This window comes from Pleurodeles waltl, chromosome 1_1 (assembly GCF_031143425.1).
Source record: "Pleurodeles waltl isolate 20211129_DDA chromosome 1_1, aPleWal1.hap1.20221129, whole genome shotgun sequence".
Taxonomy (NCBI): Eukaryota; Metazoa; Chordata; class Amphibia; order Caudata; family Salamandridae; genus Pleurodeles; species Pleurodeles waltl.
In genome coordinates this window covers 173,304,977-173,331,571 of record NC_090436.1, presented here as the reverse complement: position 1 = coordinate 173,331,571, position 26,595 = coordinate 173,304,977, and the positions used below count along the sequence as shown (strand labels likewise).

At 42.3% G+C, this 26,595-nt stretch overlaps 1 protein-coding gene across 4 annotated transcripts in view; it reads right to left on the bottom strand.

Annotated features, from left to right (window-relative positions):
• WDR7 (WD repeat domain 7) overlaps positions 1-26,595 on the bottom strand; it is a 972,184-nt gene that overhangs the window by 538,678 nt on the left and 406,911 nt on the right. For all 4 annotated transcript variants that reach the window (XM_069219934.1, XM_069219942.1, XM_069219953.1 and 1 more), the window contains one exon: positions 2,572-2,685. In XM_069219934.1, the coding sequence (XP_069076035.1) occupies positions 2,572-2,685 (114 nt within the window). The remainder of the gene's footprint in view (positions 1-2,571; positions 2,686-26,595) is intronic.

Here is a 26,595-nt window from a genome sequence, read left to right as displayed (position 1 = left end):
TATTTCATTTTGAAAGCAGTCACTGACCCCCTGAGTAGGCATCACAAACCCCCAGAGGTCCTTGAACCACAGGTTAAGAACAACTGGTCTATACAATATGGAAGCTTTAACTGCAATTAATGGTGTCACACACCAATCACCTTATGCACCACTCTAGATCCGAGAAGCAATCTTCTCTGGTCACAAGGCACATAATGACCAATAAACCTCACTACAATAGAAGCACTTGCCCCCCCACTCCTTGGTGAGAATGACACACAAACAACTTTCATATAATGAAATTTCACTGAAATGTCCATAGCTAAAAAAAAAAATGTACGTGGAATTACTGATTATGTCGCACACGCAGAGTAATATGTATGTTGGCTTCAATCCTAAAGCAGTAGGAACAGGAACAATCACAGAAAAGGCAATAGACCTAAAAAGAGTGACTAAGCAAGACTCCCTTACGTTTGTAAGATGGCTTCAATCTATCCGAGGCAGAAAAAGAGCAGGTGCTTATTTTCAGATATTAAAAGACAACCTCAGATTGTGAAATATTTGCAGGTTTGAACAGAATTTACATCCCTACTCCCCTTCCAGCGCTTAATATATAGCCAACTGTCATTGTATGGTCATGCACTCCCTTACGCTCAACGCACAAACTGAAAGTATACACATTCCTGCAATTTACAATATTCACGTCACAAACTACCTCATCTCATTCTTTCAAGACATATTTACTCCCTCTCTCAGCTCCAGTTTGAAGTTTCACTCTTTTATTTCTTCCGTAGATTCAGAAGCACATTCTCAGCCCATCAATATAGACCAATATATAAAATATATCTACCACTTTCTATTACCAAACCCCAATAAAACTGCTTTTAAAATACTACCGAGCACTGGGGTAGTTTCTTGTTCTAAATATTGTTTCACCCAAATTTCTCTCATATCACGATGAGCCAGGAATATTCAGTACTATAAATATATATGTATACACCTGCATCATGCCTGTGTGTTTCCACAAATGAATCCTCCATCACAAACGTGTCCACAACTCACATTTCAATTTCATGCAACTGTATTTGCTGGTTGCAAGAAGTGAGACTGGGTGGACTACTTTAACCAATACAGCATCCTACTGCTATTTTGTATTGCTGTGCAATTCACCTGCACAGCGCTTCTGCTCTAAATTCTGTGACTACTAGAATTAATTAATAAATACATAAAATAAACCATAGGTGTAACATGTAATGTTGCGCAAACATGGGTCGGGCAGTAATTTATAAACTAAAAATCTGTGAATTGGAATCTCGGAAGTACAACGTTTTTTGCTACTAAGTAGTTCCTTTATTGGCATCAAAATCACCAGCATTCAAAGGAAAGATATATCCTGAAGTGTTTAATCAGTGGCTAATCTGAGAATCCTAGAATGTCCAGGAAGCCACAGTTTCAGGGTTGTTGCAAACTATACACAAATAGATGTAGTACTGAACTACACTGAAGAACAATAAAGCAGTTTGTATATGTACATCAGTTTTCATGCAAACAACTTTAAAATAATTAATAATATTTTAAATGTCATATAGCATAAGATTTGGAGGCGGGCACATTTCATCATTGTAGTTTATTCATGGTATACCAATGGTTATCTCAATTTTGGGATGATTCTTTTAATTCCCACATTACATGTGACACCATTTCACCAGTAGCATCAACCAACACAACAGTCCAGCTTTACATGAGTGAGTGCCGTGCACTGTAAGTTTCTGAGTCCTTTTGTGCCATTTGTTGAGCTGGGGACAAGGATTTTGCAGACCAATTCTTGAAAATCTTCTTTATTTTTGATATTTATTTTTTCTGACTCTTTGATACTCAGCACATTAAATCATATTATGGAATGTCTACTGCACAGAGATATATGTGTTTTTATGATCAATAAAATGTCAAACAAAGTTTAGTTCTGAAACATTTATGAGTTTTAAATAAATCTTATTTCCTATAGCATATTTATGTCTATAACCATGAACACATGTTAAATTTAAGACAATGAATAGGTATCACAGTAAAATTGAGTAATGTATATAAAAATTATAAACAAATGAAAACCGTCAGGGTTATAATTTCCGTAAACATTTGCACATCTTGGAAACTGTCTGTGTTTCTATATGAACAGATGCCTAATGACCACATTATCCACCATTTGAGATTGGAGAAATCCAATATTTATAGTAAAAAGTTCAACCTTTTAGAGAAACATTCCTTTTTTTGGGACTATTTTTTTGAATTGGTATTGCTAATGTTAATGCTTAAGACATTTAAATTAATTATCAGGACCAGCTATAAAAATGACCACGGTTTAGAGCTATCAAACAGATCTATAGCGAATATTTTTAGAAAAATAGATATGCAGGTCCCAATGTTGCAGCAAAAACACTTCATACCTTTTCAAACAAATATAGCACATGGTACCCTGAATGAGAGATAGCAAAGGCAGATCCAAAAGAAGAAACATTAACTACAGAAAGTGTGGAACACAGGCATGTAAAAATCATCCATTACATTGTAACTTTGGAAAACCCAGATGCTGACCTGCTGTGATGTCATCGTCGACAAGTTCATGCTCCTCCTCCTGAACTTTGGTTTCTGTTCCCAATGATTCTGGACTTGCACTGCCAGTTTGGATAGACTCTGCTGTCACTCCAGCTGAAATACATTTAAACATAAACAGTGCATTCTTCCCATTTTTGTTCTTAAGTGTCACAAGATTAAAAAGGGTCTCATGTAATTTGATTATCTGTTTACATAAAGGAACAACTGAGAGCACTTTAAAGTGCACAGTTCTCTACTAAAAAACGTAACATGAAAGACAATGGATATAGTTTTTTTCCAAGACCGAAGCAATACATTTACGTCTTCTATTAAAAGATGGCAATACAGTCAAATTACACATTATTAGACAATGCTGCAATGCCTTAAACATAATGAATAAAGAACTGACATTTTTACCAGCGGATTCGCTTATGATAGTCCGTATTCACAGGGACCTCTAAGAGGTGAGCACAGGTTTATCTTACCAGACACTTTTTCTGACATCTGGCCCAGGGTGGCCTCTACTAAACGTCCCCGCAAGTATTTCCTACTTGAGAAGCCTAGGTTTGTTTTCTGTCCTCCGCGTCCTATGCACCGCCCCATACTGCCGCACACTACAGAGTGGTTTTTCTACCTCAGGCCTCTCCTTGCCTCTATCTAAACATGGCAGCGACACCGGCTGTGCCCAACTTCCTTTCCAATGCTGCTTTCTCTGCTTTGTTTTGCTTCCGGCTGAGCCCATACTGTACACTCTGAAACCTCGACCGTACCTGCCAAGTTCACAGGACACATGTATGTGCCATTCCCATATTTGCACCGCCTTTCATGTGAGACTTTAACACGCATTTTAAACCACTGCTACAGCGCACAAATCTTTATTCGTATTTAATTGCACTATTCTGTTCTCTTACGCTATTATATCTGATTTCATTTTTTAGTCTGTGAGTTATGACATCTGAAGCTTTGGACTTATTTTATCTCTGCATGTATTTATTCCCTCATTCCTTAACAACGTCTCTCAAGGTATGAATGGTTATAAATAGGATAGCTGTATAGTTTCTTTTCGACAATAGTTTTGCAACACATAATCGTTTTGCAACAGAAAACCTTCTACAGCATGGTCATCTTACAGTTAAAAGCATTTGGAACAATGTTTTTCTTTAATCTTCCTAAGGTTTATACTGACTTCAAACGAATAGTCAATTTCATAATTTTGATTCTGCACACCAATTAGGGGTTGTTAGTAAAAACTTAAACAATTCCATGGCGTTACACTACAGTGTAGATCCCTTTCATGATCTCGCAAAGCAGAAGGAACAATACCTGTACATAACAAGCATAGGCAAAGTCAATACGTCTGGGTTTAATATGTTAACTCATGCAGTTTTACCACAGTAGAGTGAGACACACAGGAGGGAAAACAACAAGACTACAAAGAAAGAGTTAAAGTTGTAAAATAGTCCCTCATGTAGTTCAATGTAAGCACTGAAGTGAAGGTGGAAGGATACATCCAAACTAGCAAAAGCATCAGGCTAGGGATAAATACTACAATAGACAGACATGACTTGCTTGCCACAGTATCAAGCCAATGGCTGAAAGAGACTGGCCGAGGAAAGTGAATGGTTTAAAAGGGCAGACCCAAGCCCAATGTATGAATGTTGTTAGCAATAGGTCTGTTTGCACTGCCAAACCCCAGACTTAAAAATTGTAACATCATAATTCAGGTCTAGCCTGAAAAGCTTCAACCTACACTTCGCAACATTATTAAAAACATAAAAGCACTTCAACATTCTGCAAAATCCTGACACCATCTAAGAATCATACAACGTGGCTCAAATCAGTGACACTAATACAATAAGGCCCAGATGTAGCAAGCCGTTTGCATGTCGCAAACTGCGAAAATCGCAGTTTGCGCCATGCAAACGGCCTCACGCGATGCTCATTCTCAAATTGCGAGTCGGTAATGCGACTCGCAAATAGGAAGGGGTGTTCCCTTCCTATTTGCGACTCGCATCGCAATTCAGAGTTGCTTTGTGACCGCGAATGCGGTCGCAAAGCAACTCGCAGTTACCACCAGTGTCACACTGGTGGTAACTCATTCGCAAAAGGGAAGGGGTCCTCATGGGACCCCTTCCCCTTTGTGAATGTCGCCAAAAATATTTTTTCAGAGCAGGCAGTGGTCCATACTCTGAAAAAAAAGAAACCAAATGGTTTCGGTATTTTTTTCATTTTGCAACTCGTTTTCCTTTAAGGAAAACGGGCTGCAAAATGAAAAAAAAAATTTGCTTTATTTAAAAAGCAGTCACAGACATGGAGGTCTGCTGACTACAGCAGGCCACCATCCCTGTGAGTGCAGGGACTCGCTATAGGGTCGCAAAATGCGACCCACCTCATGAATATTGATGAGGTGGGTCTTTGCGACCCCATAGCGAGTCGCAGAAGGTGTCTGAGACACCATTCTTCATCCAATTTTGCGACTTGCAAATTGCGAGTCGCTCAGACTCGCAATTTGCAAGACGCAAAATCGGATTTTGCTACATCTGGCCCTAAATTACAACAATTCACACCAACATTGCAGAATTTCTGCATTTCTCTTACACCAATGTCTCTAAGGAATTCTCCTCTAGATCTGTTCTTACCTAAACATATGACATCACACTCAATAATCTGATTATTCTCAGACTATCCCACAGTCAGCCCTAGAATTAGGACCGATTTTCCTAATTGTCTCTTCTTGATACAATGAAAATTGGAAACATCGAGCAAAGAGAATACCTACTAGATCTGGGGAAAAAATGAAAAATTGGTGGTTATCTGAGAGGGCAAAATTGATCTTGCCAGCCTCTGTTATTTGAGAAGGTGGAGACCACAGCACAACTCACAAACTCAGCACTAAGATTTACAGGGCCCCTCACACACAAAATAATGCATCACTATTTATATCTATGTCAAGCAAGATGATTTTACAGAGAAAATAGATCTTTATTGTCTGACCTATGGAACACAAGACTATTCAATGATAGGATGGGAGTGATACATAGTGAGACTAATCCAACTTTAATGTCTAAGGGCCAGATGTATCAAGAATGCCTTTTGCAATCGGAAATAGCGATTTTTAAGCAATCGCTATTTCTGATTTGCAAAATGCAATGTATCACATTTGCGATTCGGTAATAGCGATTTCTTAAAAATCGGAAATGCTATTACCAGGGATGTGGAATTCCTATCGCCCGACGCCCGGGACATCTTGTTTGGGGTCAAGGGCAACAAGTTTTTATGTTTACTTTGTCCTTGGGACAAGTAGGCCCAACCCCCTGCAGCTCAAACCCTTTGGCTGCCTGATTACAGAGAGTGGAACTCTCTGCAGTTAAGGTAACGTGTTTCCAAAAGATAATGCTGTTCGAACTTGTATTTATGGTTCATTATTTGAAAGCCTTCATTATTAGGGTGAGTGCTGTAAATAAATGTTTTAAGGTCACACTTCACTACGGACGTTGGTTCCAGTACCAAAAAAAAAAACGTGTATATACATGTTTGAAAAGTTTAGGCTATGAGGCTAAGTATAATGCTCCCAGAATGCTCTCTGATTATATGCAAATGAAGTGTCATTTAGTCAAATGTGTTGATGCATGCTAGGATTTCCCAAAAATATTTCTAATGGAAAATCAGTGTAACCATTTTCAACACGATTATGGGAAGCATGAAAATAAACAAACACTGACAAAGCCAACTGATCTGACATATTTTTATAAGTCTTTTAGTTTCATCAATGCGTGTATTGTTTTGACATGGCTTTTGTAACACTTTATTGTTGTGGGAGCTACCAGGCCCTCAACATTGTAACAAACACTGGCAAACCCCCCCCAAAAAAAGTTTTTGAACTCTCTAAAAGCACACCAGCGGCATAACAAAGGCCCCGCAGCCGCCCTCCAGGGGGCCCCTTCATCACAGCACCTGCCCTGAGTGAGTCTGGAGAGGGGGCTCCTCCATGTTCTTTACAAAGGGGCACCCTCCAGTTTAGTTACGTCACTGATTGCCACTGTAGTTCCTGACACTGAACAAAACTACTTTGTGTGGCAATATGCTCCTTGTGGAAGAGCAGAATGCGATCACTCACAGTAAAGCCGGCCGAAAGAGAGAGAAATAGAAGTTTAATAAAAACAAAATGTCTTTGTTAACACCAGACCTAATTAGGGACCAAGACCCACCGACTTTCGCTGTTTGCGACATGCAAAAAGCACACTGCGATGCACAAACCCAGTTTTGCGATTCGGTAACCTGGTTACCAAATCGCAAAACGGGTTTGCGACTCACAATTAGTATGGGGTGTTCCCTTCCTAATTGCGACTCGCAGTGCAATGTAGGACTGTTTTGTGACCGCGAACGCGGGCGCAAACCAATCGCAGTTTGCACCCATTTCAAATGGGTGCTAACACTTTCGCAAAAGGGAAGGGATCCCCACGGGACCCCTTCCCCATTGTGAATGTCACTGTAAACATTTTTTCAGAGCAGGCAGTGGTCCTGTGGACCACTGCCTCCTCTGAAAAAATGAAACGAAAACGTTTCATTTTTCATTTTTGTTATGCATCTCGTTTTCCTTTAAGGAAAACGGGCTGCATTACAACAAAAAAAACTGCTTTATTGAAAAGCAGTCACAGACATGGTGGTCTGCTGTCTCCAGCAGGCCACCATCCCTGTGAGGGCCGCCATTCGCGAGGGGGTCGCAAATTGCGACCCACCTCATGATTATTCATGAGGCGGGCATTTGCGAAGCCCTTGCGAATCACAGATGGTGTCAGGGACACCATCCTACATTCGGATTTGCGACTCGCAATTTGCAGGTCGCAAATCTGAACCTACCTACATGTGGCCCCAAATTATTAAAGAAAGTCACAAAAGTGCACCCATGGTATATGTCGTACCCTATAAAATATTTGTGAACTGTATTTTAGCATGGGTAAATACGATGTGTAGATTTGCTCATGTAAAAATCTATTGAGCATTTGCAAGTTCATTTTCCCTCCAGCCACTTTCTTCCCAACCCTGGAAGAAGTTCTAATTCTGCCATTGTCAGGAGTAAATGTCCAACCTTTCTTATTATGGGAAAATATTAGAGAGAAGCTGGTAAAAATCTTTAAAACATGCAGGTTAGTAGATTTGCAAACTCAAAGGCATTCCAGCCCTAGAACTATTGCTTACTGCTTCCTCCAGCCCCAGTATGCAGATCTGCAGAAAGGTGGCAAAATAAGGAAATTGCTACAGTAGGGATTGAAACTGCAAGTATTCAAGCGCTACTATGGTAGTAGCCCTGGCATAATCAGAGAGGCTATTATCAGAGCACTTACATAATGAGATTGCTGCCATAATTTGTCGCCACACTACATGGCACCAAAGGGACAAGTAGATCTTTTTACAGGACAAGTAGATTTGAGAAGCAACCTGTCCACTGGACAAGAAGATATTTTAATAAATTCCACATCCCTGTATTACCGAATCGCAAATTGCGATACCGGCTCCCATTCGCATCTATGGGCCCGTCGGCCCATATTTTCGAATATTTTGCATGTCCCAAATTGCGAATTCCTAACTGGAATTCACAATTTTTGAAAATGCAAAGTCCAGGGTGCTGGGGGCCTAAGGCCCCCCTCTGCTGCACCCCAAAATATTTTTTAACAACATGTAAGGTGCACACATGCCAAAAGGGCATGTGTGCTTTACATGTAAATTTTAAAAATGCATTTTGAATGCATTTTTAAAATTTGCACATAGTTACCACCAAGTTCAACTTGGTGGTAAATAGCGATTCCTTAATGCCCAATTCGCATTCAGGAATTGCTTCTTACATGTGCTTTAGAAATCGCAAATAAGGAATCCTTATTTGCGATTTCTTATTTAGAGAGTCGCAATTTGCGACTCTCTAAACAGGGTCGCAATTTTTACGGAATCGCTATTTTAGCGATTCCTTAAAATTGCTTTCAGAATGCCTTTGGTACATTCTGAAATGGCTTTTTGCATTCGCAAACGGGCATTCGCACCGTTTGCGAATGCAAAAAGCTTTGATACATCTGGCCCTAAATGCTGTAAATTACCTCAGGTGGCAATGTCTGTCATTAGAACTTAAGACAATAAACACAACAACCACCAAAACAAACATTATGTACCTCCAAGCTGGTAAATGTTGTACAGTCATTGACCAAACTGAAGAAACTAATCACTGACAGAAACAGAACAAGGAGGGACGTGGTGGATTTTACGATCCTCAACTCATTCGTCTATTCGTCATTGCAGTAAAAGGAATTGACTAAATGGCCAGGTACAAAAGGAACCCAAGCTAAGGGACAAGGACACTAAGGGCCATATGTACGAACACTTTTTCCCATAGACACAAAATGGGGGAAAACCTTTGCTACATCTGGCCCTAAATATATTGTGTTCTCTACTCTGGCATTGACAGTAGCAGCTAGTTTAGAGCCCCTTAATGCAGATTCAAAATTGACCATCATGCCACCCCACTACTATGAAAGGATATCAAGGATAGATTAGCCCTGAAGAAAGTAAAAAAAACGTCAGAAAGCAAACAAATCAGCACAACTATAATTAAAAAGATGTGAACGAAGATAGGAAGAATTTCAGAAAAGCAGAACCTATGCAATTGCAAGATTCCACAGCCATGAATCTGGCCACTCCCCAAAAATAAGATAACATTGTATAAAAAAATATCAACTTTCTTAAGTGGTCAGTTGGACCAATAAATAAACAGTCTGAAAAAAATCCACCATTGTTAAACAGATTAAACCTCTTCTTACTAAAGAGTAAAAGAATTTGATGAATTCTCATAACTTTTTAATGAAAACATTGGAAAGATGGATATTTTCTACCAGTTGACAATTCACTTCACACTCCTCTTCTAAAAAGCAAGGTGATCTGAAAACACTTTAGCGAACTCACTGAAACTGAACTCATTAAGACTATAGTGAGTGCCAAATAATCTTTTCACTTCCCTGATCGGAGACCCGCCACAAAGCTAAAATAAATCAATCTATGTCTGCCCCATATTGGATAAATCTAATTAATTTATCATTAACACAGAGAGGGGTTCCAGGCTACCTTCAAATAGAACAAGTCACACCTCTTTAAAAAAAGAAAAACAGATTCTGAAGATATGGATACAGCACGGGAATACCTATCCTTCAGGAACACTCAATACGATGAAACACTAAACCCCATGCAAAAGAAACATGAAAAATACTTATCAATAGCACAGTACTGAATTGAGTATTTTTATATCTGGATAGCCAATTCAAACACAATAGATTAAGCATTAATTTCTCAGACCCTTCAACCTCTAGGCCAGGGATTGTCAAAATGCCCAATTTTCACTCCACTTTATTTATATTTATACTTGGATCCTGTAGCCATAATTAACAATCAAATCCCTATGCAGATAATACTCTGTTATACTTAAAGGTTTTCCCAGAGGACATACTTTTTCCTAGGGAGACTCTAGAGAATAGATGATCAACTCTGGGTTTCTTCTTCACTTGAAATTAAATCCACTTGACCACAGAATTCCTACTAATCTCTCCATTTCAGAACTTCCCCAATTTCCATTAATGGATTGACTCACTAAATACACTCACTGGACCGCAAATGTCAACTCACTGAATACACTGAAACTTTAAGATACATGCTAGATGACAACATTAATAGCCCCTCTCTCCTTCTCAAGCAAATAATCCACCTGACCAAATCAAGTTTTTGAGCATTTACAATCATCAGACCAGAATCAGACTTTAAAAAGGAGTTTCTACCATTGTCATGATACCCGACAACAAGAAGGCTTTCCTCACAGACCAGTCTGTATTTGGCTCATTTGAAAGCAATGTACAGTGGTTCAATTACATCTTCAAGCCTCTCAAATACTGCAGAATGAAGCAGAAAGTCTATTTCAATTGCCCTGCATCATGCACAAAACCATACATCTTTGCCCCCTGAAATACGTAGCACAAAAATTAAACTAATCAGGGAAAGTAAATCGACAAAACATCAACTCATTCATCCTCAACATCATAGGCTTATTTGTATAAATAAGAATATTACAACCATTGTTCTAAAAACTGCAAAAACACAAAAAATAAATGAATACATTTTGCAATAGTGCTGTATTTCTATGTCAGCCTGCCACTGATCCTTAATACATAAACTAAAAATGTATTAATGGTTTTATCCATTTTCTGCAAACTTACAACTATGCTGGAAAAAAAACCAATATGGGTTAGTGACTAAAGCGTGCACTTGTGAAGTCTATACTGACTTACATGGAATTGGTTCCAAGATGGATCAAATTCCCAGATTGCAGCAATACCATATTTTATATGCAGAATGTTTATCTTTAAGAACTCTCATCACTGCGAAATACTGCACTCTGCTTTCTTGTATAGGTGTAATTAATATAATGGAAATGTTTCTTTTTCAAAGGTCCAACATATCATCAGAAATTGAAGGTTTCTTCACATATAGTTTAATACAATTTGTAAGTAGGAAGATAACACATTTCCATTCCTCAGTTTGTCAGCACACAATGGTCAAATAGAGATATCTAAAATTGAGGCCCATAGATTAACCTTGGCTTTCTGAGTTGCAAACTCCTCCCTCCAAACTAATGATTTAATACCCCTTGGGCGACCCTCTGAAACATAAACCATTATTTCTAAAGGATGGCCGCAATAGCTAAGCCTTGCCTCAATAAATTGGCTTGGGAGTTGGATAGGGGAACAGAATAATACTCCATAAAAGCTATACTATGCAAAGTATAACCAGAAGGCATACTTATTTGAAAAAAAAACTTCAGGGAACACTGGCAACTCTGCACTATTTTTACTACAATTTGTCTTTTACCACATGCTTCATATGCCTAAGAGATGGTTCAGCCATTCTTCTGAATATCTGGATAAAGTCATAGATCAAGGTGTACAATTTTGTCTTCATAGAGGCCAAGTTGTTTCAGTGATCTCCCTCTCTTAGTAAACCAGATAACTAAATATTTATAGTGTTTGACTTTTTCTAATTTCTTGCTATCTGTATTCCAAGACCATGTCTTTTTATTGCTGTTTAAACACTAGTTTTGTTTTTCCACATCCAGAAAGAGCTGAAGTGCAATATTCTTGCAGGCCGCTGTTTAATTTAGCATGATTACATCATCTGCATTTCGTAAACAGTCCACAACTTCCCACATAATCTTTGGGGGAAACGTTACGTTTTCCAAGCTTGCTCAAATTGGCAATAATGGACAGGGATCATTCATCTTTCAATCTTCTTGTGTTCTCTATTTTAGGAGAATGTTAGACACTGGCTCCCATTTTGATATTAATTCAAGTGTTTGAATAAAGCCCCTGAACCACTCACAAGAGGGGATTTGGAATAATCCACTACAAAAGAATGAGCCATGACAGTTCTGTACCAACACAAAGACAGCACTGAAATCCACAAAGCATGAAAGCACAGCTTTGTTTGGGTGTATCAACATTTGAACTAGAACTGAAAGAGCTGTAGATTATCTGGGATCCCACAATCGGCTTGAAAGCCAGTTTGGTATCTGATGACCAACTGAGTCAAGAGCTCTCTAGTCACCAATAATGGCCAGAGCACTCTTTACTCCCTTAAAAACAATTCATTTATGCCAAAGAGCTCTTCATTTCCTTAAGAACAACAACCGCTCAGCCCAAATCCCTACTTATTTAGCATCTTGCATATAAACACCAGAATTAAAACAGTAGAGACTAAAGTTGAAGTACTCAATAAAACTAGTCATCTCCTTCTAAATTGATTTTATCACAGTCTTAAGCACAGCACACTACTTTTTATTAAATCAGTTGAATCAAAATGGGCACATCTATTTAATTTGACACCTGTGTTAAAACTTGCTGTCCGGCCATCATTTGGCATCTATGCTTCATTGATAGACACTAGAATACATGCATAATAGTATCAGGGAAGAGAATGGTAACACGTTCCAGAGTTGTTTACTGTTATACTAATCTTAGTACTGAATACACCAGAATTTAAACATGCAGCGATAGATGAAAGATTTTGCTAGTCATCATCAACCTGAATCATTTAAGCATTGTTCCCAGTAGCAATGGTTATCATCTGAAAGTTACCTTTGCAGCTCAACATAAAATACGTTAAAGGTATTTCACTTCCAATTACAGAAGCTAGAAATACAGCTTCAGCCGTCCAATCTATCTAAGAAACATGAAATACGTTTAATGAACCAAATGCCACTTGACTATTACATCACTAATACAAACACCACGAGTGAAAACTTTACCCGTATTTGATCAACATCTGGAAGATTAGTCTGGCTTACATCTCAAATGATAAAGCAGTCACACAACTCTAAAAAGGCATATACATTTCTGAAAGAATGATGCCATTAAGGACAACACTCGAACAACTTGACATGGACTCCTGACTACAAATCACAACATCAACAAAACTCTATGAGCCCGTAGGTCGGTTACCCCACCCTAGAAAACCTGATAAAAACCTGCACCCAGGAATGTAACCCCCTTAACCTCAAAGTCATATACTCCTCACTGGCCAAAGGCACATTTCCCTCCTTTCCCAAATCTGGACAGATCACATTTCTGCATATAAAAAGACAAACACATACCTAAATCACTTCCAAAACCTGAGATTAGTTACCCCTTAAATATTTCATTACACAACTTAAATTTCAAATCTCAAATAAAAATCTTTCAAACTCCTTCCAGTCTGGGCTCTATCTTAATTGCAGCACAGGAATGCCCACCCTACTAGTCCTTAATGGCATCCTAGTTATCATGGAAGGAAATGCCTGCCTTCTGGTACTTTTAGACTTAGCAGCAGCATTCAGCACAATTAACCATGGAACCAAACCTAATGTGCCATCCACAAGAACAGGAATGAAAGTCACAGCACTAAAATTGTTTAACTTTCAACACATCTAGATCTCAATTTGTGAAAATGAACACTTTCAGATCACATGCACGCCCATAATGTTATGCAAAGCTCTCTGTCTTCTCCTCACTGCCCTATTCAACCTTAAGGTGGAGGACATTGGACTAGTGCCATAAACTGAAGAGATAATAATACACCTATTTAACGATGATACCTAGGCTTTGCCTTAAAAAATAACAAACCCATCTGACGTCATTACCTAAAGGTATTTGTAGGAAACCTTTGAAATTGATAAATGCATTCTCTCTCAAACTCAACCCAATGAAAACCAAACTCCTTCACCTCCACTTCCACAGCCCTCAACCATCAGTCCACAACTGGTTACTAAGTCTCACCAGGAAAAACAACAAGTGATGGACGGAATGCTGAACATTGTCAAACACTCACCCCCAGTCACAGATCTGGGTTTAATCCATTGTTCTTTTGCTCACCATGCCACCCCAGTTTGGACCCAACCATATGCAAATCAGTCTTGACCCTGTTCCTCATGGGAACAGTCCAGCCCGAACTGCCAAGCCAGGTCCTCACTGGACCGGAAACAAGCATCCTGGGACCGGTTTCGGGGTTTCACCCCTCATCAGCCAGGCTAGCTTGAATCCAGTGGCATGGGAAGCACGGGACCCACGTCTGGGCATACCCTTCCCACTTAGGGCGACAAAGCAAAAACAACAAGTGATGGACGGAATGCTGAACATTGTCAAACACTCACCCCCAGTCACAGATCTGGGTTTAATCCATCGTTCTTGACAGGGTCAAGACTGATTTGCATATGGCTGGGTCCAAACTGGAGAGGCATGGGCAGCAAAAAAACGATGGATTAAACCCAGATCTGTGACTGGGGGTGAGTGTTTGCATTGTCAGCACTCCGTCCATCATCATTTTGTTTTGCTAATGTTGCCCTAAGTGGGAAGGGCATGCCCAGACGTGGGTCCCGTGCTTCCCATGCCACTGGATTCAAGCTAGCCTGGCTGATGAGGGGTGAAACCCCGAAACCGGTCCCAGGATGCTTGTTTCCAGTCCAGGGAAGACCTGGCCTGGCAGTTCGGGCTGGACTGTTCCCATAGGGAACAGGGTCAAGACTGATTTGCATATAGCTGGGTCCAAACTGGAGAGGCATGGGCAGCAAAAAAACGATGGATTAAACCCAGATCTGTGACTGGGGGTGAGTGTTTGCATTGTCAGCACTCCGTCCATCATCATTTTGTTTTGCTAATGTCGCCCTAAGTGGGAAGGGTATGCCCAGACGTGGGTCCCGTGCTTCCCATGCCACTGGATTCAAGCTAGCCTGGCTGATGAGGGGTGAAACCCCGAAACCGGTCCCAGGATGCTTGTTTCCAGTCCAGGGAAGACCTGGCCTGGCAGTTCGGGCTGGACTGTTCCCATAGGGAACAGGGTCAAGACTGATTTGCATATGGCTGGGTCCAAACTGGAGAGGCATGGGCAGCAAAAAAACGATGGATTAAACCCAGATCTGTGACTGGGGGTAAGTGTTTGCATTGTCAGCACTCCGTCCATCATCATTTTGTTTTGCTAATGTCGCCCTAAGTGGGAAGGGTATGCCCAGACGTGGGTCCCGTGCTTCCCATGCCACTGGATTCAAGCTAGCCTGGCTGATGAGGGGTGAAACCCCGAAACCGGTCCCAGGATGCTTGTTTCCAGTCCAGGGAAGACCTGGCCTGGCAGTTCGGGCTGGACTGTTCCCATAGGGAACAGGGTCAAGACTGATTTGCATATGGCTGGGTCCAAACTGGAGAGGCATGGGCAGCAAAAAAACGATGGATTAAACCCAGATCTGTGACTGGGGGTGAGTGTTTGCATTGTCAGCACTCCGTCCATCATCATTTTGTTTTGCTACTAAGTCTCACCAACTGCTGTATCATTCCCACCTTAGTTCCAGCTGAAAGGTCCTAGGGATTCATAACCAATCCTGACTACTTGCATCTCTAACTCAGCTAAAACCAGCTCCTTTTTCGTATAAAACAAACTCAAGACTTTAAGACTAATGCTCAGTCCTCACACACCTCAATGGAAATGCAAAGCTCACAGTCCTTCTCAAAACTACACTAGCCCCCAGTACCATCCCATCGAAGCTACCCCTAAACGTGAGAATCCATTCTAGCATGGCATAATTACCAACAAAGCTCTAAACCTAGGTCTACCATCCTACTTGAAAGACAAACATATAGTAACATGAGGGAAAAGACACACCAGAAACCAACTGAAGATGATATTTAAAATCCTGAAAGTAAGAAAATCAAAACAGTGAACCAAGGCTTCTCACGGCTGGGTCCAATACTCTGGAACCATCTGCCTGAAGATCTCAGACTTAATGACAACCTGCTATAATTTAGGAGAAACTTACAACCCCATATTTTTAGAGTTTAGGTGCAGACTCAAACTTTTTCCAACCACTTCTCACAAAAGTACAGATTCGCCTTCCTCACTGATTCTTTGCATTTCTTGCTCCTCCCTTTTCACTCTATTTCTTGATACTTGTGAAGTTCTCTGCTACCCATGTGGGGTGGTCTGAGTTATATAAATTTGCTTGATAAAAAAAAAAAATTAAAACACATTTATGGGGCTCTGAAACAGTGGATGTGCAGCAACTTCTCACTGGAACCTGTAATGTAGCTCAGAATTTAGCAAATGCCATTGGTGTATAGGTAACCACGGATGCCGCATGCCTAGCAAATGTCACACAAAACCCCAACCATAATTTTAAAATATGTGTAAATGTCAGTGAGCAGGATAATGTAAAAACACAACTAAAAGGGCTCAAATTGTGGATTGTGATATATATTTTATGAATTAAGTTTTAGCTGGGGTTTATAAACACAGACAAGAGAAGAAAACTATATCCTTTGGGAGAAGTGCCAGAGAAGTCGCAAGCAGCTGGCACTAAAGGCAGGAAGTTCTAGAAGATTCATCTCTTAGCACCCTTTCATGAATAGCAGTTTGTGAATGTTTTTCATCTGTAGAGCCTACATTTCCACAGAAGGTCTATATTATTAGGCTCCGCTTCAAATACCCAAACTTCTAGAAAGTTATTACTTTCATTTCTTCCCATCTAAATGATTTCATCTGTGTGGTTAAGAATCTTGGGATTCTGGTTAATGCCTCTGTCACGGAACTCTGAATTCTTAATGTCACGAAAAATGTCTTTTTCTGATGATTTTACCGTGCTGTTGACTAGCTTATGTCAAAAGAAAAGTTACTTAACTGCTGTAACTATCTTTCTTGTGAATACTATCTAACTGCAAATTTCTCACTGGTCAAACAAACCCAGGTGTCAGACTGGATCCGGAAACGTTCAATGCTATGAAGTTGCCAGTAAAGGGTGCTGGTCTGGGTCGATGCCAAAAGTGACTTCAGGCACCGGCACCAAAGCCATAAAGACCCCGCCCCAGAGCATCAACATCAGTTTCTCTCCATTATTTCCATACCTTTGAAGTGATACAGCAGATGAACACTGATAAAGGATTGCGGTACCAAAAGACAGAATATGGAATTTTATGAACTTTACCTAGAACTCATCCATCAAATAGGGAGGCAGGCGGGTCGGTGAAGAATCTGCAGGGAGATACAGTATCCACCAGAAAGATGGTTACCAGAAGTAAGTAACTTTTTCTTCTGATGGATACGTCTACCAGCAGATTCCTCATCTGTAGACCAGATTTCACAGCAATACCCTGCTCAGGCAGAGGGTTGATAACCAGGAATTCCAGCAAGACAGACCTGGCAAAGTGTTCATCCCTGTGCACCTCTAAATCCAGACAGCAGTGTTTTGCAAAGGTAGACAAGGAAGCCCACATTGCCACCTTATAGATTTCTGCAATCTGGACTCCTCAGTGAGTGCAGAAGTGGTAGGTTTTGCCCTGGTGGAATGGGCTCAGGATGATCCACCCAGATAAAGTCCTCGTCTGTACCATCTTAACTTTTTGGGCACCACAATAGCCAACAAAGAGTTGGTCATCTGACCGGAGTTCCTTGGTGCAGCCTAGGTAGTAGTTGATCATTCACCTAGGATCCAACTGATACAACTGTTCTTCCTCTTTCACAGGAAGAGGTGGAGGGAAGATGGTAGGAAGAGTGATGGATTCAGCAGGATGGAAGTGGGTGACAACCTTAGAGAGGAAAGCAGCCCTGATTCGCAACACCAATTTATCCAGGAAAAAAGGTATTGAAGGGAGGGCAACAGCTAAGGGCTTGCATCTCACTGACCTTTCTAGAAGAGGTGATAGCAACCAAAAACACAGTTTTAAGGGTTAATATATGAGGGGAACAACTGTCAAGGAGCTCAAACAGAGTCCCTATCAAAAAGTTAAGAACCAGATTAAAGTCCCATTGAGAAACCACAAAGGGAGTTGGAGGTTGGTCAGATTCTTGAGGAAATGAATCACAACATGGGATTTAAACAGGGACAGCTGATATGGCAGACAGAGGAAGCGGCAGACAAGGCAGCTAAATAGCCCTTTACAGTGCCAATAGTAGAGCCCCTCTGAGCAAGGGAAAGTGCAAATTACAACATTTGAGATAATTTGGTCTGCAAGGGAGCCACTCTGTTGTCCGCACACCATGCAACAAAGTTGGCCAATCTGGCGAAATAAGCATACTTAGTTGAGGGGAAACACGCAGCTAAGATGATGTTGACCACCTGTGGCAGATGAAAGGAGAGTAGTTGTCTCCACACAATCTACAAGAATGTAGGTGGAAGTCTCAGAGATCAGAATGTAGAACCATCCTGTTTGACTGGAACAGTAGGTCCAGCATGACTGGAAGGCAAAGCATACCCTTTTCGGACAATCTGGGGTGAAGAGAATGACTTGGGCCCTGTTTTGGCCCCATATTGGAGAATCTTCCAGAGAACTTAAGGAATCAAAGGTATTAGGGGGGATGTGTAGTGCAGCTCAAAGTTCCACCTTAACTGAAATGTGTCTCCCCAGAAGCTCCCCAACAGATACTGGAGGACACTGAACTTCTGGCGCTAAGCATTTTCTGAGGATGCAAATAAGTCCACCTGTAGAGTGCCCCACTGGGGAAAGATGTTCTAGACTACTGCAGCAGAACAAGCCACTCGTGATCGACAAGGTAACACCGGCTCGGGTTGCAGGTTGTGACATGCAGAGACCCTGCTAGATGATTGGCAGTGAGCCAGATCCCTTGGCTGTGTGCCAAAGACCACATTCGCAATGCTTCCACCAAAAGAGGCGAGGCTCTATTCCCCCTTTGCTTGCAAGTACTACACGGCAGTTGTGTTACTTGTCAAATCTGGATGGGCTGACCCATGATATAGGGGAGGAAGGCTTTGAGCGCTAGCTGAACTGACTGCACATCCAGCAGGTTGATGTGAAGTACCTGCTCCTCTGGAGACCAGAAGCCCCTGATCCCGAGATCCTCCAGCTGGGATCCTCTATCTAAGGCAGAGGCATCCGTCAGCAGCATAGTCATGGGCAGAGGAGGAGTGAAGGTGAGTAACCAAAGTACGCATGGCTCAGGCCACAGAATCCAGAGTGTCAAGTTCAGATTTAGTAATGCATTAAGAAGCATTCTGACCATGATCAGAGTTCCAGATCACCAAATCCCCCAAATGGACCCCCCACCCTAGTGTGGAGGCATCTGTCACTAATATAATCACGGCCACAGGGGAAGTGAAGGTCAAATCACAAGTCAGGTTTGCCTCATTCCCCCACTAAGCCACTTTGGCTGCAGTGCTGGGGTAGGTCACGATGGAGTTGTACCGGTTTTGCCCCCAACCCCCACACAGAGGAGCCACTGCCTGCCGAGGCACCACAGCAGGGCCCTTAAGTGCCAACGTGCATGCGTACACGATTAGGAGGATGAAGGAAGCCAGCAAACTTAGGAATCTCGGAACTCCCAGTACTGGAACTTTTGCACCCTACTTGAAAGACAGAACCATCTCTGTTGGCTCTGATTCTCTATGGTGGAGGAAATTCGCAGAGAAGGATGGTGTCCAGTACCAACCCTATAAACTGGAGTCATCGGAGGGCCACAGGTGAGATTAGGGCTCGTTGATTGAAAGCACAGGCCTAACAGCTGAGATGCTGTCTTCTACAGATGGTGCGACACCATCTTTAGCGAACTGGTCTTGAAGAGACAGTCATCCATTTACAGGAAAATGGGGATGCCGATCATCTGAAGTGGGCTGCAATCACTGCCATCACCTTTATGAAGACTAGAGGTGCTGATATCAAGCCAAAGAGTAGTACCACACAATGGCAAGTGTGTGAACCCCACCACAAATCTCAAGTACTGCAAGATAACAATGTGGAAGTACGCATCCTGCAGTCGAGCGACACCATCCAGGATAAGGATGTGGAAGTACGCATCCTGGAGGTTGAGAGTTACCATCCAGTCTCCAAGCTTAAGCGCCAGTAAAACATGAGCTAGGGTCAGCATTCTGAACTTCTCTTTTTTGAGGAACAAGTTAAGGTCCCTGGGGTCCAGGAGCAGATGGAGAATGCCATCCTCCTTGGGCACCAGGACAAAATGTGGGTAACAACATTGCCCATTTTCTTTCTCTGGCAGCATCTCCACCATCCTTTGAGGAGTAGAGCTGCCTCCTCCTGCTGTAAAGATGGCCAAATGGTCTGAAAGTGGGGATAAGGGTGTGACTGCTGGACCCAAAGGGGCACCAGACAGCATCAAAGCCTTTGCGAAAATGGCGTACCTGGTCCCGCTGGATCCGATCGTGGAGTCAGGAACTCGTGGAAAGTCGGCGCAGATGCCACAGCTTCATGTGGTGAAAAGTGCCAGCACTGAGGTTTTCTGGGAAGAATGGACATCTGTCTGGAGCCAGATCCAAAGGAAGGGCAGGGCTGCATGGAAGAGTGTCCAATGAGGTCAAGGCTCTGGTTCAGAGGACGAAGGTCTTGTAGGAGAAGGAGAGTGGCAAGGGGACCTACCTCTGAAATGCTTCTTTTATCTGTGCTTCCTCTTCTTTTTCATGACTGAAGAGGATGAAGAAGACCAGAACCGTGGCTTGACCATTTATGGCGTTGATGGCCTTTGTTCCTAGCCATGAAGTGCTTGGCCTCCCGTCCCTAAAGGCTTTTGGGTGCATACTGAAGCACGACGAACTGGCCTTAATTGTCATGGTCAGATCACTAAGCACCACAAGCAGAGTGTGCAGGGGTCCGTAATGGACATCTGTCCCTTACAATTCCTGCAGGTTTTGAACTCTTATATTTTGAGACATGGTACTGCAGTATTTTGAAGAATTTGTGAGGAAAACTCAGAGATAAGGAATCTCTGCCTACACATCAAAGGTGCGGAAAAAAGGAAATTGATGTTGGTGCGCTGGGGCGGGTGTGCATTAGGTCCTCTGTGGCATTGTCCGATGTCACTTTTGGCATGGACTAGTACCAGCGTCCCCTTGCCGATGATGTTGTAGCTTTAAAGATTTCATGATCCAGTCTGACGCCTGGGGTTTGTTCTACAGGCGAGAAATCTGCAGGTAGCAGTATCCATTGGAAGATTATATATTGGTATGCCAATTTACTGACAACAAAGTATGCTGCTGGTTTATTTCAGGAGCATCAAGCAAGGCCATATCTCACCAATTACTAAGGATTTAATCTGCTTTGTACACTAAACACAGTATAGGAGCTCCTTCTCTAAGATAACAATTTTCTCTACTGACTAACTAGGTTGTTACTATCAGCCTAGGCAAGACTGGCCAGAATCTTTTGGTAGTGTCTTGCTGCAAAGGCTGGCTGATCCTCCTCAGTTGTGGAAGCAGCTTTTTGGGAATGATCTCTGAATTCCATCTTACAGGATGGAAATCTTCTGGCATTCTGGAAAATGTGCTTCTGGATGTGTTTTATGGTTCTGAATCCAGGAGTATAGTCTAGAAATTCACGCTGACATAATACAAACGTGTACAAAATGTGCATTGTCTAATGAGAGAAAGCACATCATTCTCGACTCCCTGATTTCACAAGATAAGTTTTTCTCCATTAATAGTTAAATTTTGCGACAGTCTCCATTTGTAACTATAGACCATTAGCTTCGGAACAGACATATGAAAGTCTATTATGTTTTGATTGTAATTTTATATTGGTGGCTGGTTTATTACGGCTATTGGACACAACTATCCTTTCAACTGAACGCAATACATTTGATCGTATTTTTTTAAATGCCTGATGATCACTTTTGAAGTAGGGAGACATTTTAGTGTGATGCTCTTTGACTCTTACACGTTTATAAGCGTAATATCTCATACAAGGCGTAATAAGATTTCATCCATATACAGTTCATAAAAAGATCACTTAAAGATTTGGTTGGCAAGAGCGGAATCTATGCACTTGTGGGAGCAACTGAGTTGCTGGGCTGGAGAGAGCCTACTGCGCATGTGTGTTTGGCCAGCCCGAGACACGGAGGGCGCAATGCTCCTCTGCCCTAATGGAGGAGCTGTCCCTGGTAAAATGGCATACCATATACCCAAGGCTTGTAAATTAAATGCTACTTGTGGGCCTGCAGAGCAAGTTGCGTCACTCACAAAAGTAGCCTTTCAAACTTGTCTCAGGCCCTGCTAGCACAGCCTGCGTATTTAACTTGGCAAGTCATAATTAATTAATCTATCATTGTATTTATAAAGCGCTCTACTTACCCGCGAGGGTCTCAAGGCGCTGAGGGGGGGGGGGGTGCTGCTACTGCTTGAAGAGCCAGGTCTTGAGGTGTCTTCTGAAGGTGAGCAGGTCTTGGGTTTGACGTAGGCTGGCCGGGAGGGTGTTCCAGGTCTTGGCAGCGAGGTAGGAGAAGGATCTGCCACCGGAGGTCTTACGTTGGATGCGGGAAACAACGGCGAGGGCGAGGTTTGCGGAGTGGAGCGGTCAGGTGGGGGTGTAGAAGCTGAGTATGTTGTTCAGGTAGGCTGGTCCGGCGTTGTGAAGTGCTTTGTGTGCGTGGGTGAGGAGCTTGAAGGTGATCCTCTTGTCGACGGGGAGCCAGTGAAGGTCTCTCAGGTGGGGGGGTTGATGTGGCTGCAGAGGGGCACGTTGAGGATTAGTCGGGCGGAGGCATTTTGGATGCGTTGTAGGCATTGCAGGTGCATTGTCATACTACTTGTCAAGGCCTAAACCCCCTTTTTACAACACCTACGTCACCCCTAAGGTAGGCCCTAGATAGCCCCATGGGCTGGGAGCTGTGTACGTGAAAGGTAGGACATATAATTTTACATGCTATGTGTCCTAGTAGTGATAAACAGCTTATTTCGCTTTTCACTACTGTGAGTGCTGCTCCTCTCATAGGTTTGCATTAGGAATTCCCTTATATATGTGGAAGTTGTAATTTCTGATCTGTAAGGAGTAACATGGGCATGTTTGGTATGTTTGGAATAATAGTAAGAAATCCTGCTTACTGGTGTAGGTGGATTTAACATTACTATTTTAGAAATGCCACTTTTAGAAAGCAGGCATTTCTCTGCGTTTATGAGTCTACTGCTTTGTAGCCTGATTCCAAACCACGTCTGGGGCAAAGTGACAGCTCAACTTGGTGCATACCTTCCAGACAGCCATCACACAGAAGGGGCTGGGTGTGACAGAAGGGGCAGCTGCATACTGATAGTCCTCCTGGTCTGGGAAGAGAGAGGGTTATTCATCACCTTACCTGTGAATAGGCTGTGTCCTGGCCTTGCACAATGGACTGATTACCTTCTACTGATGTCTGGAGACAGGGTTGGGGTGAAAGGGTGTTGTGCTTCACTTGAAAGGGTTATTTTGACATTATCGCCTAGACAAAGACATTTTTGGAGTATAAGTACACGGGCTCTTGCCTCATGATTTTTAGAGCACTTTTGGAACTGGGACTGAACCTCTGCCAGAAGGACTGCACAAAACACTCATCTGAACTGGTCTTCTGTTGTTGCCCTGCTACGTGCTGCTGCTGTGGGGCACAAAGGACTCACAGGATTGCTTTTCTGCTTGTTGCCCTGCTGCTCCCTGACGGTGGTCCCCCCAAGGTGGTGGGGTACTTTCAGGAGTCGTCGCCACTAGTACCATTGGCCTGGTTGTGTGCTGCCCTGCCTGCACTATCTTACCCTGGGCCCAGGTTTCCCCAGGGGCTTGTGGGGATGCCCTCCTGCTCACTAAGGAATTCCCGGGGCATGAAAGAAATTCTCCTGAGCGCTACTGATGCTCCGAATCTGGTAAAACCAAAGTAGCGGGTGCTATAAATCAGGATACCGCACAATATGCGTAGTAATGTATTCTGTCACGATCTTAGGTAACTCTACAGTAGTTTCTTTATTGCACTCATGATTATGTTTTTGACAACTGCCTAGTGATGAAGTAATCACTGAGTTAAGTAATATTGGTCTAAGATTTGTGCACAATATACTGAATATTTTTATATATAACATTGTGAGGAGTCTATTTTGTGGTGTATTTTATTGTCACTGGTGGGAGTGTGTTGTGCAAAATTTTACACATGACCTCTGAGCCTGACTGCTCTGTGCCAAGCTACCAGGAGATGAGCACAGGTTATCTTTGGTGTGTAACTTCCCCTGGCTAGAGTGGTGGGTTCTGTCTGGCTTAGGTGCATACCCTAGCCAACCAGAAACCCAATTTCTAACACTCAAAAAGCATTACATTAAAACTAATGTGGTTAAACTTTTACATAGTGATCGATAAGAGAAACAAGCACTTCTAAAACATATATATATTTTTTTACGTATTGCAAATGATACTAAACATATGCTTTGTACGTCATTGCCATTATAATTGAAACATGTTTTATTCCATTAAATTCCGTTTCTATGTTTAAATACATGCATATAGCAAAAAAAATATTTGTTCACACCCAAAGCCAGTGTCCTTTGAAACCATAATGCGATTTCTCCCCCTGCATGATAATGTCAGATACCAGTCGTCTCCAGTAATAAAAGGATTTGTGATATGTCACTGATCTTATGCCCCCTTTTCCGACCCCACCCCTTTCACTACCGAATTCAAGCGCAAGTCGGGGGCGCAGCTTCGTGAAATATTTCCCAGAATGAAAGGGACACCCACACTCTGGGAGCGGTGAAGACATTTAGCCTTTTCTTCCTGGAGACAGTGCTGGTTTTCGAGGAGCCGGACCGCCTCAGTGACTGGGCCGGCCGGCCCCGCGCTCCCTGCTCTGCTCCTGACAGACAGACTGCCTGCCTCACATTAATTCACTTCACACCACTCGTATCGATCGACGGCCGCTTCCCTGGTCTCTCTGCACACACGGCCTGTCTGGCAGCCTGCACCCACATCAGCACGTACACACAAAGGCCATCAAACGATAACCTTTCCCTTCGCCTTAAAGGAGCAGTACTCATATTCCTAGCAATGTTATCATAAGAAAAATAGAAAAGGTGCATGTTTTCTCAAGTGCCTGATGCTGGTAAAATCTGCCCCGAGCGGTGCTGGGTAAAATTGACATATTCGATATTTTAAGACAGAGAAAGCACTTCGGTGGAAATGGGACTAGGGACAAAGGTTCACGTCTGAACTTAAAAGGAAAAGGTCGGCTAACGGTAATTACAACTGGAAAACCCTGTACAGGCAAAGCTAGCTCAAAATACGCAAAGAATGTCATTTCCGAGCGTCTACGCCCAGCCAATTTTTTTTACATAAATCTTGCTATTAACCCTCTTGTATTGACCGTATGTAGCCTCCTTATGTGTTTTTTATCTATCCTCTACCCATCTTTGTAGGGACTCCTTTTTCTTCTTCCCCTCTACTATTTCCCTTTTAAAACGTGCCATGTTAAATAGATATCTCTATGTGATTCTGTTATGGTACTCTGGGCACTTGGGTTATGTGATTACAGGTTTTATTGTATTTGACCATGTACTTTTTACTTCCAGTGTGCTGTGAATGCGCACAAGTATCTTATCTTTATGACTTGCTAAAATGTCTTCTATTTCTGATTTATGCGAGTGCATTCTCACTTTTTTATGTTTTTACCGGAGCACACTGTGAACTTTATGTCACGGCTTTGATCTCTTAATATAATAAAAATCTCTGAAAACGAAAAAAGCAACACTCAAAAAACATAATGTTGCTATAAGTTGAGCCAAAAATGTAAATCACACAAATAAATCAACAAAATGTCCCATGAAAATTCAAGTGCGGCTAATGGCAGCCGTGTAACACCCAATATATAATGTTCACGATCGCTAATTGCCGAAGTTGCACTGTTCGTAAAGCAACCGAGAACACGACCTTGAAGAACAATATCCAATGGGAGGGTGAAACTACAAGGGAGGGTATGCACAATCCTTACAATATAAATTCAAATGCCTCTGTGTTTGGGGTTAAAGGTCACAGAATCAGGAAACCGTGCTTTATGTCCCTGTTTACGGGCAAGGGGTATTTGTCAGTACCTTAAACATGGATCTCTCACAACCAGAAGTCGAGAGACATCAGCTCAATGGCTCCAGTCTATGAAGGGTAGTCGCAGTTAATAAGCGGGCATGTAGACAACAGAGGCGCAGGGGTATACAGCACACAGGCACAGGGCTACACACAAGGACCAGGCTAGACCTCTTCACGCTTCCTGGATTTAGACATAAACACGCAGGCAGATACTGAACATCATCTAAGCAACACTGGGGAAGGGGATCTACAAGGTCACAGAGACTGGAGAATGAGGTACCTGTTCACATGCTATATAGAAGCTAATGGATGGAAGGCAATGTGGGGGAGGCGGGGGTGGGACACAGGGGATAAACACTCCCAAAGCAAACACTGAGTGAGAATGTGTGCTCGCCAGGCAGTCACAACTAAAACCACCTGCACTTGTAGATGAATGTCATTGGGCAACCATCATCCAGTGTTTACAAGAGGTAGAGCCCTTCTTAGAACTGGATTCACAACTTCAGATAAGTGGGCTGGCTGGAAGCTATCACACTGGCAAGGTCTACACCAGGGCAGCCCAGCAGACCTTTGGCACGCAACTGGTAACAGGTAACTCCACGTCGAGAAACATCGCAGCAGGGTCCAACTAGATATAAGTTAATGTAAATCTACACAC